General features: G+C 53.0%; 5 protein-coding genes across 5 annotated transcripts; 2 read left to right on the top strand and 3 right to left on the bottom strand.

The window, feature by feature from the left end:
* Nucleotides 1-4,222: 4,222 nt before the first annotated feature.
* Z519_03501 (uncharacterized protein) lies at nt 4,223-5,958 on the top strand (the record flags this gene model as incomplete). The annotated part of the gene is made up of 3 exons (XM_016761251.1): nt 4,223-4,703; nt 4,750-4,771; nt 4,827-5,958. 3 exons carry the CDS (start codon nt 4,223-4,225, stop codon nt 5,956-5,958), a joined length of 1,635 nt encoding a protein of 544 aa, XP_016623101.1.
* A 5,286-nt stretch (nt 5,959-11,244) lies between these two features.
* On the bottom strand, nt 11,245-15,392 carry Z519_03502 (uncharacterized protein; the record flags this gene model as incomplete). Its single annotated transcript, XM_016761252.1, has 3 exons — nt 11,245-11,716; nt 13,942-14,794; nt 14,861-15,392. 3 exons carry the CDS (start codon nt 15,390-15,392, stop codon nt 11,245-11,247), a joined length of 1,857 nt encoding a protein of 618 aa, XP_016623102.1.
* A 405-nt stretch (nt 15,393-15,797) lies between these two features.
* On the top strand, nt 15,798-17,145 carry Z519_03503 (uncharacterized protein; the record flags this gene model as incomplete). The annotated part of the gene is made up of 4 exons (XM_016761253.1): nt 15,798-15,855; nt 15,907-15,914; nt 15,978-16,424; nt 16,573-17,145. 4 exons carry the CDS (start codon nt 15,798-15,800, stop codon nt 17,143-17,145), a joined length of 1,086 nt encoding a protein of 361 aa, XP_016623103.1.
* A 239-nt stretch (nt 17,146-17,384) lies between these two features.
* Nucleotides 17,385-17,660, bottom strand: Z519_03504 (uncharacterized protein; the record flags this gene model as incomplete). Its single annotated transcript, XM_016761254.1, has 1 exon — nt 17,385-17,660. The coding sequence occupies one exon, from the start codon at nt 17,658-17,660 to the stop codon at nt 17,385-17,387; it is 276 nt and encodes a 91-aa protein (XP_016623104.1).
* Nucleotides 17,661-17,803: 143 nt separating this feature from the next.
* Z519_03505 (uncharacterized protein) lies at nt 17,804-18,242 on the bottom strand (the record flags this gene model as incomplete). Its single annotated transcript, XM_016761255.1, has 2 exons — nt 17,804-17,902; nt 17,949-18,242. 2 exons carry the CDS (start codon nt 18,240-18,242, stop codon nt 17,804-17,806), a joined length of 393 nt encoding a protein of 130 aa, XP_016623105.1.
* Between the last annotated feature and the right edge of the window lie 82 nt (nt 18,243-18,324).

An 18,324-nucleotide genomic window follows, 5' to 3' on the forward strand; every position in this document is an offset into this window, starting at 1 on the left:
CTTCACCATTCCGCCATCCCCGCGTCTTCGGATCGAGAACAACCTATTCCTTAGCCTTCGATCACTGATCAGCATTAGGGGCTAGGAGTACACTGCCAAAATGGGCGGAAGAAAGAACCATGCTGCGGCGATGAGTGTTGACAACCTCGCTTAAGCCCTACCTCGAACGCAACGGCGAGAACGGCTGGGAGGATTCCACGTCGAAACCTCTTACAATGGACGGGCCTCGACTAACGGGGCTCCCGTCTAACCCGAAAGTCCGTCTCAATGTACAAGAAATCAGTGAGGCACTTTGACGTGCCCGCTTCGAACCAGTGCCAGATTTGTTGAAAAAGTCAATCCATGAGCAGCGAAAGAATGTGTAGTACATACACTCCATCGGGCGACCGACGTCATGGCTGAATATTATGCGCACGTAAAGGGCGGCGGGGTGGAAAATGTATCCCGCCTCGTCGCCAACCAATAACAACAATGCAGAGAAAAGAGATGTCGAGAAAGAGCGCCTTTTCACTTCCGCATGAAACAATTTATTGATTAATGCGCGGTTGGATGTCCTAATAGGGGATCTGACAGTGCGGAGAAATTGCACGAAGGTGGTGGTGTGGACTGGAGAGACGACCAGGATCCGTGCTTTTGGGGGGCCTTGGGATTGTTTCTCTGCCCTGCCCTGCCCTGGCATGAGCCCAACGGCCAATTCTCCGCCCGCACGCACGAGCTGCAGGGTCAGGCTGCAAATACGACCGCTCCATGGGGTTATTTGGGAGGCCGCTGAGGGGGTCAAGGCGCATGGAAACGACGTTGGTTATGGAGGGTGAGGGCGGCTTCTGATATGCGGAACAGAGTCTGTCGGTGACCCGGCACCACATTTCCGGCAACCATCAACGTACCTATACCAAGTACAGTAGAGGAGTCGACTGCAGGAGGGAGGAGCTTCCACATCATGTGTCGACGGGTTACGTTGATTGTCCTGGAAGCATGCCCCATCGATGTAACAGTCGAAGTGTTCGCTCTTCTCTTGCGGAAGCGCATTCAACTTCGTCTGCTTGGGAGGGAAATACTTTGGCTGAGCCGACAGAGGGTTTCGATGACCCATTTTGAAGCCCTCCGAGTGAGAGCAGAGCTCAACTGCCCTGAGTGCCCTAAGTGCCCCTGTTTACTTAGTCCATTGTCCGAGATTCTTGCGGGGTGTAAGAGGTAAAGTCCCAATGGCAACCCCGGTCGTGTTTGCTTCACTTGACTCTCCTGAGCTCTTGTTGCGATTTGGCCCTCTCCTAAAAGCGCCACGACCACGCTCGGAGGCTTTCCGAGTCCGCCGTACCTCTACCTAGGGTTCGAGTAAGGACATAAGCTCGTGCGCGTACCGACCTTCTGCTTGAGGCCATCAGAGGCTGGAGGGGTGCCTCACACAGCCGCTTCTCCCATGCAACCTTGTTCTCATGCTAAGCGTGGAACCCTCCTCAACCGTGGACCTAGACCAAGTACTGCAGGGCAGGGTAAGGAAGCCCTGGACAATGCAGGCGCCAATGACGTCGTAGGAGCACGGGGGTGGAAGGGTTACGAGGGTGGGGAGGGTTGTTTCTCGTAGATGATTGAGAGTTGTAGAGATAGGAAAGAATGAAGATAGGATTTTAGGGAAGACTGCCAGAAGGATGTAGTACGGATTATAAACTTATACTTGGTACAGACTGTGTCCATTGTCGAGGAGTGCAGAGTACGCAGGACGCAGTACTTGGGACATAGCAGCCGTAGCAGCCAGCTCTGGGCAATTGAGTGACAAGGACTGACTGCGCCTTTTACCATCTTGACCACCCGAGCCTGCCAAACGTCATTCATTCTCTTCTCTCCAGGGTTTGCAGCTCTGCTCTCAACAGCAGGGAATGATCAGGATGATACAAAGTCCACTACATGATCATTCTCCTTCCACTGGTGCTCGGGATCTACACTCGCCTGCCCAATTGGGCGTCACGATCAGGGCTGGGAGTCTCAGAAACACGCTTCCCCATACCCACTGGCTCCTCCGTCCTATTTGTCCTTTTGGGCATTATCTTGCCGCCGAGTCCTTCCCTTCCTGCCAACCATGACGCCTGGCCCTCGTTTCTTGTGCCTGTTGGCTCCTCGTCATTTCTCCCCAGTGTCTCTGGCGCCGCCCATATTCGGCCAGGGAGGTTGACCAAGGTCGCCCAAGGTCGCCCAAACGAGGGCTGGCGCAGTTGTCATCGTGGAGCCAACGGCGAGTGAAGAGGCACAAAGCACCACTGGGTGGCTACAACCTTTCCTTGATCCAGTCCAATATGAGGATTGGCGAGTTACCTGGAGTGCTTGCTGTCTCTTCTCACTCGCCAAACTCACCCAGCCGGTCTAGGCATGCTTCTCTCCACGGACCCACGCTCGGTCGCACAAGGGACATTTGGATTCGCCTATGTCCTCAGTCCCCCCCCCACGGGTAAACCAGATTCAATAATACACTCGCCCGCTGACCCGTACCGTCAGATTGTCAGGCTTTACTGTACAATACCAAAAACGACAGGGGTTGCCCAGGGAGAGGGCTTTGGGGCCACAGGCTATTCTACACTTTACGCCACGACAATAGTGACGGCCAGTCCCTTAACGACTTGCCCTCAGCAAGAGGGTCGAGCCATGCGATTGTACAGATGGGAGATCCTATGGACCGCAGGGAATCACTTGCGGCCCTGAGATCACCCGCGTCATGCTCGGTAGCTAGCGGACCGTCCAGGAAGGGACGAGGCTAGCCGGAGCGCCGTAGCCTTCGTTGCAGCACCTGCACGCACTCATTCGAGCAGCTTATCCTCGACTCGTCCATTTGGCTCCGCTATAATTCGACGCCGCTCGGTTTTTTTTTGCGAACAGCGTGGGGCTTATGAATCTCGAGTCGTCCTTGAATGGAGAGATGCACGAGAGGGATACAGAAGCACGACAAGCCTACCAGGATTTGGGTTTCCTTGGGTCGTCGTCGAACGAGTCTGCATTTGTACAAATGGTTGCCCGTGCTTTCCTGCTTTGTCTTTCTCATTTCCACTCGGTACCCGTCCCCCGACATCACTGAAAAAGAACGACCCATCTCTCTGAGTGACTAAATTCTCGGCTTGCCCCTCGCCCCTCGTCGCAAATCTCTACCTGGGGGAACTGCGACGCATAAAGGGCCCTGTCCTTCTTCGGGTGACGATCTCGACTCACTAATAAACCACCAATTTCTACCCACCGGCGTTGACGCTACGGGGCACCTCACAGTGGCGTGTCAAGGATTGAAAGAGCAGAAGGGCGGGTCCGGGTGAGAAAGAAGGATTGGCAAGACGGTGCGCTTCACCCTGGGCAAGCCCCGACGCATGCCCATGTTCGTCCTTAAGCCTGCCCGCGAGTCTTCCCCCTCCTCCTCAATGCTAACCCAGTGCTAGCGGGCAGAGTTTGTGAGGGCCGTTCCTTTACCGGGCTGCCGCTAACCTTCCCTAAGCCTTTGCTTTATAGGCTCGAGTACCGCCCCGAGGCTTTTAGCCTCCCACCTGCAGACTGCGGATTGCACTCGGAAGCCCTCCCAACGGAACGACCCCTTCCAAAGCATATCTATACTTTCTTCTCAGTGGCTATCCAAAGCATAGACGTCTCGAGTTGCGTGGGCAGATACAGAGCCACCACGCCTTGTGCAGCATCTTGACCCAAACGAGGACTAAGTAATCGGAAGATAGCCCACACAACAACCCTGCTTTGACCACACCTGCGGCCCAAGCTCACCAAACAACGCCCCCTCGCGCCTTCAAGCAAGCCCTGGTCGACTTTGTTCTCGAGGCCTGTCCGGGCCCCGGTCAAAATTCAACACCAGTCCGATATTAACTCCTCAATTCGTCCAGCTTGAGCTCGCCTGCAGACTGTCTGGGCTTGTGCCTTCACTATCAGGTCTGCTCCCCACACACACCCACTTTCCGACGTTCCCTCTTTTCATATGCTCGTTCTTCCCCCTCAAGCTTGACCTCAGGTCTGCACAGCTCACATCCGTCGGTCTCTGCACACTCTCTGCATCTTGGTCCTTTCTATTTTGAAGGTCTCAAGGCTTTAGGGTCGTGCAAGCTAGGTTTCTGGGATCGCGGGTCACTTGCATTGTGTGAGAACCTCACCCGGGATCAGTGGCATGCATCGCCAAAACATATCAGCGCCTAGTTCAGCATAGTAACACCCGAAGATTCGAATATCGATGCAGGTCTTGTTGAACATGCCACCGGAGAACCAGGACTCGCAACACTCGGGCTACAGCCAGAATGCCTGGATGGGCGTCCCGAACGGCATCCCGAACGGCTACTCCAGCCCTCAAACGACCATCTCACCAATGCAGGAGTTTCCGCAATTCGACTACCACCACCACCACACCACGCCGATACCATTGGAACCGGCTTATCCCATACAACGACCGTCGCCATTTGCATCTTCGCACGCACCGATGCCACCGCCATTGGTGGTGCCTAACAACATTTTGTGGCCAAGTATGTTGGCTAGTCAACCTCAGGCATCTTACCCGCCGCCAATCTTGCCTGCTGGGCCACTCCAGACTCCTTTGTCGGCAGGCACAGGTTCTGATGCAACACCAACCAGTGCCAAAACGAATTCCTCGCGTCGCAAGTTGACTGACGAGGAACGTCGCCAAATGTGCATTGAGGCCGAGCAGAATCCGAGCATGAAGCAGACTCAGATAGGAGGTATGTGCCCATACTCACTTTTGCCGTTCGCTCTGACCCTGTCCAGCGAAATTCAACGTGGAGAGGAGGTATGCTCGCCACACCGCACTGCTGGATTGCAATCCGCGGGCTAATTTTGTCTAGCACGGTATCGAAGATTCTGCGGCAGCGCGACAAATACATGAATCCGCAGCCGAAAGAGGAGAGTGTCAGCCCGAGCAAGAAGTCCAAGGCCAAACTACCGGACTTTGAGAAGACCCTCACCAACTGGGTCCGGAATCAACAAAAGAAAGGGCTGCCCATCTCGGATGAAGATCTTCGGAAGCAAGCTCAGGTCTTCTCATTCAGCAGGAGCGACCAAGCAGTAGTCTCAAGCGCGGACTGGCTTGAGAAGTTCAAACGTAAAAATCATCTCATTGCACACAAGGGTGATGCAGATTCGACCTTGGTGGATTCCAGCTCAACTTCACTGTCGCAAACGCCTCTTGACGGTTCACCCGCGTCGTCCAACGGTCTTGTATCTCCTCCAATGTCAGCGATTGAGGAGCATGCCGAAGAGCCCATGATTAAGATGGAGAGCCACACGGAATTTTTCGACTTTGGAGATGGGAAACCGACGTTCGAAACTCAAACGGAACTTGATCGTGAGCTGACATCAGAATCTATCATGTCACCTATGTCGGTAGAAATGGTGCGGAATGACCAGGATGGCATGGCCATGCTGGAAAGCGCGGATGATGCATTGGGGGGATCTAATCGTCAAAGAAGCCAGACTTATCCTCACGCCCCGAATCTTGGCAATGCCTCACGCCCCTCTTCATCTGGGCAGAACCGACCTGCACTTCCTGTGCGCTCACTGACGACGACAACTGTAGCGGCGGCAGCAACAGGAGAGCCTCGACCTACCGCTATCGACCCCCGGCAGATGATGAAACGGCACAAGAGCGTTCCAGACATCCATTACCCTGAACAGGTGCGTTTCTCATCCATGCAGCCTCCGCCATTGCCACGGTCTGCAGACACTTCACCAATTAGCAATCCAGCCTCACCTGCCGAGGACGATATCATTCGAGCTTTGCATGCCACCAAAGCGTTGCTGGAACAGAACCCGACGGTAGCAGAACCGGACGATTACTTGGCGATTGGGAAATTGATACAAAAGATCAAAGCTCTTCGACCAACTGCACCAGTACTGCCTGGAGGCATGCACCCAATCGATATCATGGATAGTCCTCGCATTTCCAAAAAGAGGACCATTCTGGGCATCTCGACCTAGGTGCAGCGCCGCCGGCGTGAGTGACAGTCGTTGAGAGAATTTCATTTTTCATTGATACCATCCCTTTTGAGGTATCTGCTGCAGCTACGGTTGCAATTAGCATGCAAAGGCCCACAATCATTTATTTACGAAGAGCGTCGAGCATTGGAGGGTGGGAAAATACAGACACGCAAGAGAATGACGAAACATCAGCACAAAGGTCTATCACCAGCAGACGCCCAGGGACAGAGCGTCGATCCAGAAGTCGCATTTGTTTTCACATCCTTGGTCACGAGAAACAGCATCGGACTTCCAGAGAGCAAGATGCCTCTACGATTTTCTCTCTCGGTTCGGGACGCGGCATCCGCCTACGATCGCAGACGACCACTCACATAGAGACTACCCAGCCCCGAGGCGAAATCTCCTTATTCATTGTATGAAGCCATGTATATGTGGGAAGAAAGAGGAGCGTGCAGGCGAGCGATCGAGCCACTGGATGAAATTCATGGAGGAAATTGGGTTCTTTTTTCTAATTTTCTTGCTTCCCTTCTATCTGTCTCTCATCCATTTCGATGGGGTTATCCGATCATGGATCATGTACGCCACCAGTACATGTCAGAGTTTTGTATGTTTTCCATTTCTCTCTGCTTGTATTGAAATTGGGAACTAGGCCGTGGGTGCACAAATGGGGGTGGATTCGGGGGAAGGACATGAGGGAGGGTCAATACGGGGGGTATTGGACCATGAGTGTGTAACTTTCTCTTCTTCCAGCCCTCGCTGGAGGACTCCTTGAACCAGTAACTACGTTTTCCTGTGAACGCGGCAACGTGTAAAAGCAGACATGCATGACAGAGGTGCACATGAAGGGGTCCTGTGGTGTACGGTGTCCGGTCGCATGCTGCGGCATTTTACCAGCGCTATATGTCCGAAGGGGAGCAGCGTCAGCATCAGCGACAGTGCAGCAAAAATGTCCAATGTCGGGCTAGGGGCATATACAGTGGCAGCGCAAGCTTTGGGAGGCATTTTTGAGATACATACTGCTAGCAATGACAACCTCAAACCTCAACCACAACCCACGAAACGTCCAAAAGAACATTGCAGAAGCCCTTGTCCGCCACGTCCATGTCAAGGCGAGACATGCGCAGATCCTGTCGATCACGGGAGATGCTGTCAATGACCTAAAACGCGTCCGAAAACTTCGGATGGAAGTGAGGCTAGCAAGGCTGTGTTGGGAGATCCGTTGCAGGGGTCCGTCTCGAGTCTCGACTCTTCGGCCTAAGTGCCTGCCGACCGCACTCTGCAAGTCGACGACCTCAAGTCGCTTCAGGCATGAGCATTGAGCATTGAGCATTAAGAGTGTCTCGTGGCAACAAGCTCTGTTGCCTTTCCTTCGCAACTCCTGTTCCAGTTACTGACAGCGGCTTCCCCGGCTGGTTTCAAGAACCGACGAAGCCATTTGGGGTACTTTCTGCTGCTCCTCCGTGACGCGTTGCTCCATGGCCAATCGTACGGCGACGAACCAATACTTCTGGCATGGATGCTCAAGGAGAGAGAGACCTGGCATTGAGAAAAGGGGAGGCGGGGGAGGCTAAAGCAATGTGAGCCATCCGAAATATACAGTTCTCTGGTGAACGAGGACGAGTTTCTATTACAGGACAGAAATGAATTGCGCCTTGGGTCGCGGGACTATCAACGCCAATGGCGCTGGCTGACTATAGTCAAGATCCCCCGGCTGTACGAAGTCCCCATCTGCATCTGTCTCCTCTCCCTCGCCGAGAGGAGACAACATCTCTGCTTCCATCGTCTTGAGATTCTTGTCTTGCAATCCCTGCTCCTTGGGTCCGGGTTCTATTGAGCACTCCCCCACGCTTTGTCTCCTGCCCTAGGGCCTTCCGTCTATCATCTTTCATATCGTCACCACGTTCAGATACTACCGCAGGCGAGAACAGCCCACGCACGCCTCAGAGCTTCGCTTCTGCGGCGTACACACCTCTCCGAATAGACGGGAGGACAGTCGCATCGAGGCAAGCCGTGGGTCGCCGACAGAGGAGAAGCCCGGCTGTAACGGCGATGCCAAAAGATAACACAATATTTGTACCAATATCACAGCATCTTCCTGAATCTGCGCTATGACTGGACCATCTCTGTCCACTCATGAGGCTGCAGAAGACGGTGAGCTCAGATTATTTCCAACAAGGGAACTGCTGAAAGGTCTCAGTCTAGTCAGAAGAAAGTTTCTCCATTTCAATTCCTCCATTGGAGGGACTTCGTTCCCGCTTACTAGACGGCGACGCCCCCGGATGACGAATGAAGCTCCCCAAAACGAACCTCGAGCGATGCTCATACCACGCCAGGTGGAGATCCGGGGCCCAGAAGAGCTGAGAGCGGGCTATACATCAGCCTCCCCAATTGAAGAGCTGAGGGGCGAAATGGCCCGGAAAGTCAAATTCTGGCTGTGAGGCATTGCCAATGGGATCAATACTTGCTCGCAACGCCAAAACAAGGTCAGACCCGAAGAATAACAGTCGATCCAGACGCTTGGGTGAACACTGCTGCCAATCGAGGCTTTCTTGTCGACGTGATGCTCACTGTTCCTACTTGAGCTCTACAATCTAAGTGACGAGTCACTCCATTCAACGCGGGCACAAGAAACAGCTGACGTTCTCCTGAAAACGGCTCATCTCACGGACAGGACGTCGCCGACAGACCGTGTACCATTTGGAGACCGCATTCATTTCGTTCTATCGGCTACGCTAGAAAAAGACAACGTTCAGAGGATGTCCTGTCTGGATTGAAGCTTACAGAGCTGAGATGACCGTCTCTCGCTTTTCTCGAGAAGCTACACAAGGTCCAAAGCCTCAAACCTGCCTTGACAGGCCTCTAAATACCCCCATTCCCCAAGAGGAACCCCTGATAGGACCGCCTTTTCGTCCGACTCCTGATATCGTCTCAGTTTCGACGAAGTGTGCAAGAAATCGTGTCTTTCAAGGGGACACGATTTCTTCAGCTGGACATCAGAAGAGAAGGAAAGATAAGCATCCCAGAATAATGACAATTGTTTCAGAGCCCAGACAAGCAAGCTCTTCATTTGAAGGGGTGGATGGAAGCAAAGTGATTGTCTTGATGGTGTTGATGCGAAACCCCCTTCCCACTGAGCGCTCTCAACGAGATTTACCAAAGGCCTGCCTGCTCTTTGCATGCTTTTGTGTCTCTTTCCACTTTTCCGCCGGTCCTGCCTCCCCTCTTTGGCAAAAGTGTTATGACTTTTCTTTCTTGCGGTCCCCTCCTGCTCTAGAGTCGAAGATTGAAAAGAAAAACGAACCAGACTGACATGACAGACTACTAGCTCTGAAAAGCGCAGAGGAACCGTGTGGAGTCTCTGTTTTCCGAAGGATAGACTGGGGGAGAGAGTGAGAGAGAAAAACAAGGCAGAAGAAAAACCGATTGTTCCCAAGCAGCTGTGTTTTCAGCTTCAGAAAGGGGCATAGCCATCGAGAGACGATGTAAATTTGAAGAGACCGCCGTTGGTGCGTTCTTGTCTCCCGGGCTCGAGCTCGCACACTCTGCAGAGGGCGCAGTTAGCAGCCACGTAGGTGACCAACTGGCTCGGGGGCACGATACCCCCTCCCAGTCCCTAGGGTGTGCCTGGTGGAGGGAGTGGGAGTGGGAACGACCCATGGGAGGGGAGGGGAGAGGGAATCTCACTCACCTACCTGCGCCCGGTCTTGGGTCTGGGGTCTCGGTAGGGTCTGGCGTATTGCCCTCAGCGTACCTGAGCCTCAAGACCTAGCAGAACTAATCTCATTCACTTCGTGCCAGGAAATAGTTCGGCAGTGTTGTTTGTCCCTTAGGGGGGTGAAAACAGCCCAGCTTGCTTTGTGTATATACTCGAGTTCCGCGTGACTCTCCCTCTCTCCCCCCTTTGTGCTCGTCTTCTATACCTCAGTATCTAATCCTCTCAACCCAAAAAGACTGCAGTTTCATGCCATCATCACCTTCCAAGCTCCTACAGAGGACAAGGCACACGAACAAAAAGGCACACAGACAGGCAGGGAAAGGAGAGAAAGGGAAAAGACGGGAAATGAGCAAAAGGAGAATAAATCAACGAAAACAAGACATCGGGCAACCACTGTAGTCCAATCCACGGGGGACATGGGGGAGGGAATATAAGAATCTCGATCTTTTTTCCCGTCTCTTTTGCTTTTTTCTTTCAAGTTTCCCAATTGTAGACTTGTAGCCTGTTCCTCTCTACCGCAAAAAAGGGGGTCGAGGATCCTGAACCTTCTCTTCTCCCTCTTTTCCCTGATTCTTTGCCTTTGCCTTCTTCTCTGTGTCTTTCCAGCCACTCTTTTTGATCGTGATGACATATGTATTGCGCTCTAGGTGGGAAGGGGTGAGGATAAAATGGGAGACGGGAGACGGAGACGCATACAAGATAGAAAGAAAAGGATAGGAGAGGAAGGAGATGGCATCGACAGAGAGCGAGGCCCCTATAGCTCGAAAACGTGTAAGTAGAGACGCCGACGAACTTCTTCTCCCTCCCCCTTCTCTTTCTCTTTCTCTCTTTCTCTTCCTCTCATATTTTCTCTTACTCACATATGGGACCAAAGAGATAGAGAGGGGAGAAGAGGCAAGAGAAAGGGAGATAGAGCATATCTGCTCTTCTGCTTCTTTTCCTTTGTCTCTTTTGTTCTGTCGTCGTCCTTGCTCGCTCGCTAAATCGATCATGCTGTCTTGGAGGAAGGGGGTGGGGGGTGGTTGGCTGAATAGGCAGTACAGTACAGTACAGAACAGTCCAAGAACCGCTCATATAAATGTACTTATATATTCATGTTGGACCTGCTCGATCCCGAACTGTGCGCAAGGCGGGGAGGATAGACGCTTCGTGAATACGGGGAGGAGTCTCGAGGATGGTTGGCCTTTTTTTTTGGGCTAGGCTTGGACCAGGATATGTCTGTCTGCGAAAAAGGGCCGTTTTCTTCTGCTTTTGGGTCTGCACACACTGAGGAAATGGAGATGGAGTAAAGTAAAGTAGAGTAAAAACAACGAAAGAGAAGAGAAGAGAGGGTGGCTGCCGGAACGAAGAATGTTCTTAGACAAGCTCTGCGACCCTGTGTCGTAAAAGGTCCACCAGTTACTTCTACAGTCTCAGCTTAGCAAACTCAGGGAAAAGTGAAAGCGACTTCAGTCCAACGGCAAAAACAACAGCAAGATTTTCGGTTCCTCGTACCTGTACATATCGCCCAGATTTAGAACATTGGCCCTCGTCTGGGAACTTGTCCTCCTCTGTCCTTCCTACGCCCAACTTCAAGCTCCATTACCATTAGGCCACTCCTCATCCTTTCCCGCCTCCTTGGATGCAACTAGATCCACGCCTCTTTCAGCCAAAAGCTCAGAGGGCGTCTTATCTTTCATTTCTGGCACAAGCTTCAGGAGAACGTGCTCCAAAATGGCATAGACAAGGTACTTGTTCATCTCAACATCGTCTGTCCACCCCAATAGCCTCTCCTCGACCTCTATCCGCATTTTGATCTCCTCATCTTCCGCGTTCTTGGCGTTGCTGACGGCGAAGAACGTCTTGCCCACAGTTCTAGGGACCAAGGAGAGAATGTCGGAGGCGGCCTTGGAGCGGATCTTGCGTGCCTCTTCTACAGAGGGAGGAGGCGGTGGAGGTGGGCCTAGAGTGTTGTTGGGAAAGATGAGGACGCGGATCTGCAGTAGGAGAGGTGGGATCAGTGCCGGTGAGAAGAGGCGGGTCGAGATTGTGTGATAGAGGAACCTGCAGAAGGAAGATCAAGTTTGTCAGCAAAGACTGCCCACAAAAAAGACATCATTATCATTTAGAAGAGGCAGAGCAACGTTGCGAGTGTGAAGGAGTCAGCGATGTTGTCCACTCGGTTTAATCAATTCTGTCAGAGGGCCATTCTCGTCGCCGGTCGATCCTTGTGGCTCGATGTTCGCAGAATCGCCCTGTCTTCGCGCTTCACCGAGGCGAGGTTTCGGGAGATCGACCCGGTAGACCTCGAGCACCCAAACACCATCACTTCAATGCTGCCCGATTTGCCTCATCGCTGCCCATCAACGCCCCATCACTTGGTACCCAAACACTTCCAAAACTATCCAAGGAGATCCACGTGACCTTGACCTTGACGTCGTTTTGCTGAAGCAGGAGGGACAAGGCGCTGGGCCTCAGGAGGTGCACCGGACGGCGCCGAAAACCGCCCATAGAGGCCGTGCAGATACTGTCGCGAGCATGTGTTCACAGGACTGGCGCTGGCGTGGTTGTTTGCGCAAATCAAGTGCCCAAATTCCTGGTGATCCAGGCCAGCCAGGACCATGGAAAATGTCTGGGAAAAGAGCCCAATGCATCCAGGCGCAGTTCTAGCCCGCGGCAAGTTGCAAGTACGGCTTGAAGTGATGCGCAAACTGCGAGTAGAAACTAGTGTTTCTGCAGGATGCAACAGCTTCGAATGACCAGGAAACTAGGATCAAGGGTCATCAAATCTTTTGGTCCAAATGATGCAGGACTCAGGGTGTGGTACAAGTGCCCACTGTTGAAAGCTGACCAGCCATTGATTTCGAGTCTCGAAGCGCCACTTGCAAAGAAAATTAGGTTGGGGTGGAGTTTGCTGGGTGCAGAATATTGCAAAAAGGATGCCCAAGCCGAAGTCGGTAAGTCTAAGGGTCTCTGGAACTGGAGACGCAGACTAGTTTCCCGTCGAAGTTCGCTCGGGGTGACACAAGAACCCATCCGAACCGTTGACAATTGCAGGGCCGACAAGACTGACACTGACAGATAACAGGTCGCCGTGCGAGGAGGGGCTGGCCGTCCAACATGTTGGGTTGGAAGGCTGTTGTGACGTAAAAAGAATATTGTCTGCAAGGTCATTATCGCAACTCCTGATGAACTCGACTGTCCCTCGGCACGTGCCGAAGGAAGCCGACGACTACCGCTGAGGAGAGTGGGAGGCCGGATTTCATCAGACTCGAATTTAGCTGTGGAAAAGCGCCGTGAGGAGGCCAATCGGGGGCGCAAGCTGGCACCTTTTCGAAAATACCAGAGGAGTGAGGTGTTTCATTGGTAAGCGACCTCAAAAATGGCTCTTTCTGGTGAGATTTCTGCCTTGGTCAAGTTGAGACTTGGACTCGGGGCCAATCTGCTGATTCAGAGTCGAGACTAGCGACTGAGGAAGTTGCGTGACAGCAATTGGTGCTGTCTCAGGGCGAGGGCATCGGGGGGGCAAGTCGACGGAGACGTACCAAGGCCAAAGGGAAGGAGGGCGGGGCCGATCCATGTCGCCCTCCTTGTTCGAAAATTGGCACCATCATTTTGCAGAGAAGCGAGAAAAAGCCCAGTAAATTCGGGCATTCGATTGGCGGCAGCAACTTATCTTTTTGCTTTTTCGGCCGTCTGCCCCGAAGTGGTCGCTTCGTGAGGATCGTCACGATGGTCGATCTTCTCAAAGTAGGGTCTGTCGACGTGGCCATGGCGTTGGCGTATAGTGGCCGAACAACATGTGCGGGCGAACTCCACCAGCAACAGAGAGGAAGATGTTAGGGGGGCATGACCACCACTGACCTGGGCAGTCAGGGAGAAACAAACCAGTTGAATCTGGCAAGGCGTGAGGGTCGAGGTCTGTCCAATGGGAGCCTGTATCGAGCCTTGTGACGATACACAAGCGTGACGGTCATTACTCGTAACGGTCGCGATTGGCTGAATATTGGTATCGTCTGGAGGTCCACACCCTCCTGATTCACACAGGGGCATGGCGAGGAAGAGGATTGTAGCCCGCACATGCTGATATCAAGGACCATTGGCTCGCAACAACTCTCATCCATCAGATGACCAGACATTCATGCATCATCCAAAGATAAAAAAAAGATCCTAACTTTGCCGAAGCCCCCGTAGTGAGACAGATGGGAGCATGGGATGGGGAAAACCGATCAAGAAAACACAGGCGAGGCTGAGGGTCAAGGGAGAAAAAGGAGAGCGACGGCACTTACTTGTCCAGCGTGGAATTTGCAGCACCGTACTTGCCCGGGCCCGCGCTCAGAATGTGCTGCCACAACCCTAACGAGCCTACCAGCCAAGGCATGCGGACGGTCAAATCGAGCATGCTAGACATGCAGGAGAACAGCCTGTAATGGATCACTGCTCGCGGGGATCGATGATCGGGGTCTGATATTTGCCGTGTCGATGAGACGGGCGACTTGTCTTTGGACGGCGATGAAGTGGAGCTGTCGAGGACATGATGATGATGATGATGCCGGGTTCTCCGGGGTAGATGGTGCGCGTAAGCCAGGCCGACGAGGATGAACCGCGCCAACTGGTATGCGATGAAGGCGTACTGAAGCAGTCTCCAGAACCACGCACTAAGAGATGATTGGTGCCGGTCTGACGAATAACTCTCTGGAGTGGCCGTATTGGAAGTTAATAGGCCAAACTGCTCCAGACGGCTTTGGCGGCCGTCTGGCTGAAGGATTTTCTGGTCATCGACGGCATTGGCAGGAGACGTATGCGTGGGAGGCGATGTCACTATCTCCACAACCCTCGAGACAGTCCCGTGCAGGAACCACGGCTCACAGACTTTCTGCGCCAGTGCCTGTCCGAGGATGAGGTCGGAGATGATATCGCTCACCAATGTTCTGAGACATGCATTTGCTAGGTCCTCGGTTGGTAGGAGGACGGCCAATGCCCCCTGAACAAGAAGTTGTTGGTAGGCAGACTCGTGGGCTCGTTGCTGCTCTTGCGGGAGGGAAGGGTCGAGGGCTGGATGTGGGTTCAGGGCGTGATAGACTCGTCGGGGATTTTCGCCGTATTGCAGAGCAGCCTGAGCGGTAGTGGCCGTCCTGTAGGCTGCCAGAGAGAGACATGGTCAATACCCGGACGACATAACTTGGCTTTTCATGCTCTTCTGCTCACCAGCAATATGTCTCTCAACCAACACAGGCAACTCGTCCAGTATCAATTCCGTGATGTCAATCTGCCGTATCCTCTGTTCCAGCGCGCGACTGCAATGAGCAATAATCTGAATGACCTCATCCACAAATGCTCTGTCCGGCGTGATCTTGGAGTACCAAGAGTTGACAAAGTCCTTAATGACTATGGCAACGACTGCATAAAGCTGGATATCTACCTCATTGGAACTGGTAAGTGGCGGAAGGTCGCCCTCAATTGGTGCCGGTGAGACTCTCCGATCCGATCCATGGCTTCCATCTGCCACCAAAGTCCTTCTGATCAAGGACAAAGTTGCTCTTTCCGAGGTAGGGTCTGGAGCCACAGCATCTTGACGGGCTCTGCTGGTGGTCGGGGGGGCTCGAGAGGTGGACCGAGGGCCTGAAATGGCCTTGCTGTCAGCGACAGCAGTCAGTTGAGACGACTGAGCGGTGGAGGAGGCCTTTGTTGCTATGGTCGGGAAGGGTGGTATGGAAGGAGAAGAACTTGAGGTGGTCATGTCAGGACCATGGCGTGGAGGAGCATTGCGCAGGTCTTTGTAGTTCGGTCCTCGAGCGTAGTGTGATGTTCCCGCTGGCCACGCTGGCAATGCAGGGGCAAGCAGAGGTTCGCTCACCGGTTTAGATGACTGAAGGGGTGTCAAGAGGATGTGTCAACGTATGATTGGTGGATGGGGAATTGTCAAGGCTGCGAACGAGAAGGAGGTGGACGAGTGGATGAGTTCTCGGGAAAAGACAAATTAGAGGCACCGCGAGAGGGAGCGGTGCGGGAAATGCTCGGCGCACCTTCCTATATAGGCCCTATATCAAACCAGGGTGACGGCGACGTCCATGTTGATATATGGAGTCCTCCCTCCAGGTAATGAATCGCCTCGCACAAGTGCTCTCTTTCTTTGCATCTCAACATGGGCGAGGATATGGTTTCCTCTTCCAGGCTCCCCGTATGGCTCGATTGCGATCCTGGTAGGTGAACGTCCAAGCCTCGTGGCCCCCTTACTCATTGCCCCCGAACAGGTCATGACGTGAGTTGCGTTGGTTCATACCTCTCAATCTAAAGATGCTCATAGCTCCTTCTACTTCATCAGGACGCCTGTGCTCTCCTGTTTGCGGCTTATCACCAATCCCTCGATCTCATCGGGGTCAGCACGGTGCACGGCAATGCGCCCCTATCTAAATGTACATTCAACGCTCTGAGTGTTTTGGAAGCGATCGGAAGACCCGACATCCCTGTTTTCCCCGGCTTGTCGCGTCCATTCTGTCGTACCGTTCATACCGCTCCTGATATTCATGGTGCGAGCGGGTTGGCCGGGACAGACCTTCTTCCTGCACCATCCCGTTCCGCCTTGACGCACTGCAGTGCCGTCCTCGAGATGCGTAATGCGCTCCTCTGTCAACCTAAGGGCGCACCATATCTCGTTGCAACCGGGCCCTTAACGAACATCGCTCTGCTCTTCACCCTCTTCCCGAACGTCGCCGAACACATTGCCGGCCTCGCCATAATGGGAGGTGCAATCGGGTCAGACTTCACCCACGTCTCGGTACGTTTCCCTTTGCTCTGGCCGCTGTGGTCAACGACTGAGGCTACTATATATTTTGCACCGCCTGAAACCTCTCAAACCGGGACTCTTTGACCCCGACCCTTCTCCAGGAACACCGCTGACATCAGGAACTACTGCGAAGATGGGCCAACCCTACCTCGACACCACTGGCACTAGCCACGCCAGATCTGGGAACCGCACGCCCTTTGCAGAGTTCAATACTTGGGCAGACCCGGAATCTGCACGTTCGGTCCTTCAAAACCCACTCTTGAAGTCGAAGACGACTCTGATTCCCCTAGATGTGACTCACCAAGCGTACGCAACCCCGGAAATCCAGCGCATGCTATTGAATGGGATAAACGGACCGACGAGGCTGAGGACGATGTTTAATGAACTGCTCATGTTCTTTGCGCATACCTATGCTGAAGTGTTTGGGCTCACTGACGGACCGCCTCTGCATGATCCACTTGCGGTCGCTGTGTTGCTGGAGAACCATCCAGATCCCCAGGTTAGGATCGACTTCAACGATAATGATGGCGAGAGATGGGACGTCGATGTCATCTTGGAAGGGGAACAGACTGGAAGGACAGTGGTGACAAAATCATCGAATGGAGAAGGTGTGAGGATTCCAAGGACATTGGATTTACCAAAGTTTTGGCGGACATTAGAAGAGTGTATGGCCAGGGCAGATGAGGTTAAAGGCTATGTGAAATGAAAGCCTACTGGACGAGTCACGACATTCAAGGGATGAATAAGATCGGAAAGAGGGATCCACGGTACCCAGAAGAAGAATAGATAGTAACTGGAATTCGGACAGAGTTGTTGTACAAGAATGCAACCAGGTACTACTTACGCTACCAACATTCATGTGATATGGTAATGTCCTGTCACGTTACACTGCCTTTCCCAGTGCTTGCAAGCCCTTTCGAGTCCTGAGTTTCGTCTTCTATACTACTAAAAGTAAATTTCCACGAATCCATCGATAGCAGCTTCCTCCGACAAAGGCTGTTTTGGGATCTCGTGTTCATCGTTGCAAGCTTCGTCACCACAATTCACGATTTCTCGCCTCGCTTTTCCCTCCTGTGTCAGTTTTGGGATCTTGACATGTCTCGCCTCCCTAAGGAATTGGAAAAACCGGGGACATTGTCTCTTGGCCCTAACTTGAGAGCATACCGAAAAATTTCCGCCTCTGCCGTAGAAATTGTTGCCATCAGCATCTTGAAGATCCATTTCTTTGGATGCTTTGTCTCGAAGAGCTGATTCCCAATGGCTTCTGAGTGTTTGTCCCTCAGCCCTACACCGAGTGTGCCCATATCAGGCAGATCCTGCAGCGCTATGATGACCGCGGGCGCCACGGAGGCATTTGACTTCAGCTATTTGAATGCGACATGCAAGCGAACAGGAATGGGGATCTCTGCAGTCGTCATCGTCATGCCTTTCTCTGGAGTCCCATCACTATCGCGGCCTTCCCCCTGGTCCAAGTAATTAGCGCAAAGATCGCTGTGGATGCTTTCTTACTTCACGACCGTATCTTTGGATCTCTTCTTGAAAGCACTCATCTTTAGTTTCAAGTGTGTCAAGCCACGGTGAACCACTCTCTTTCGTACCTGCAGAGACCTTTGGGCTTTCATCAACATTGGCTGACTTCACCACCTCGTTCTTTGTGATGCGTCCGTGCAGGACTCGGTCTTGTGCTGGCCTTGTGCTCTGCGTCGACTTGTCGAACTCTTCCACTATTGGGAGGATCCTGCCCGGAAGAGCTCCATCCGGCCATTTCCTCCCATGTGTGGGAGCTCGCCTCAACGGCAACATTATGTTGGATGCTTGAATCAGCTCTCAAATAAGTGGCGGTTGCTGAAGCTTGTTGCCGAAGAAGTCGGCGTACTCTGAGATG

The sequence above is a fragment of the Cladophialophora bantiana genome, assembly GCF_000835475.1.
Source record: "Cladophialophora bantiana CBS 173.52 unplaced genomic scaffold supercont1.4, whole genome shotgun sequence".
In the NCBI taxonomy this organism is placed as follows: Eukaryota; Fungi; Ascomycota; class Eurotiomycetes; order Chaetothyriales; family Herpotrichiellaceae; genus Cladophialophora; species Cladophialophora bantiana.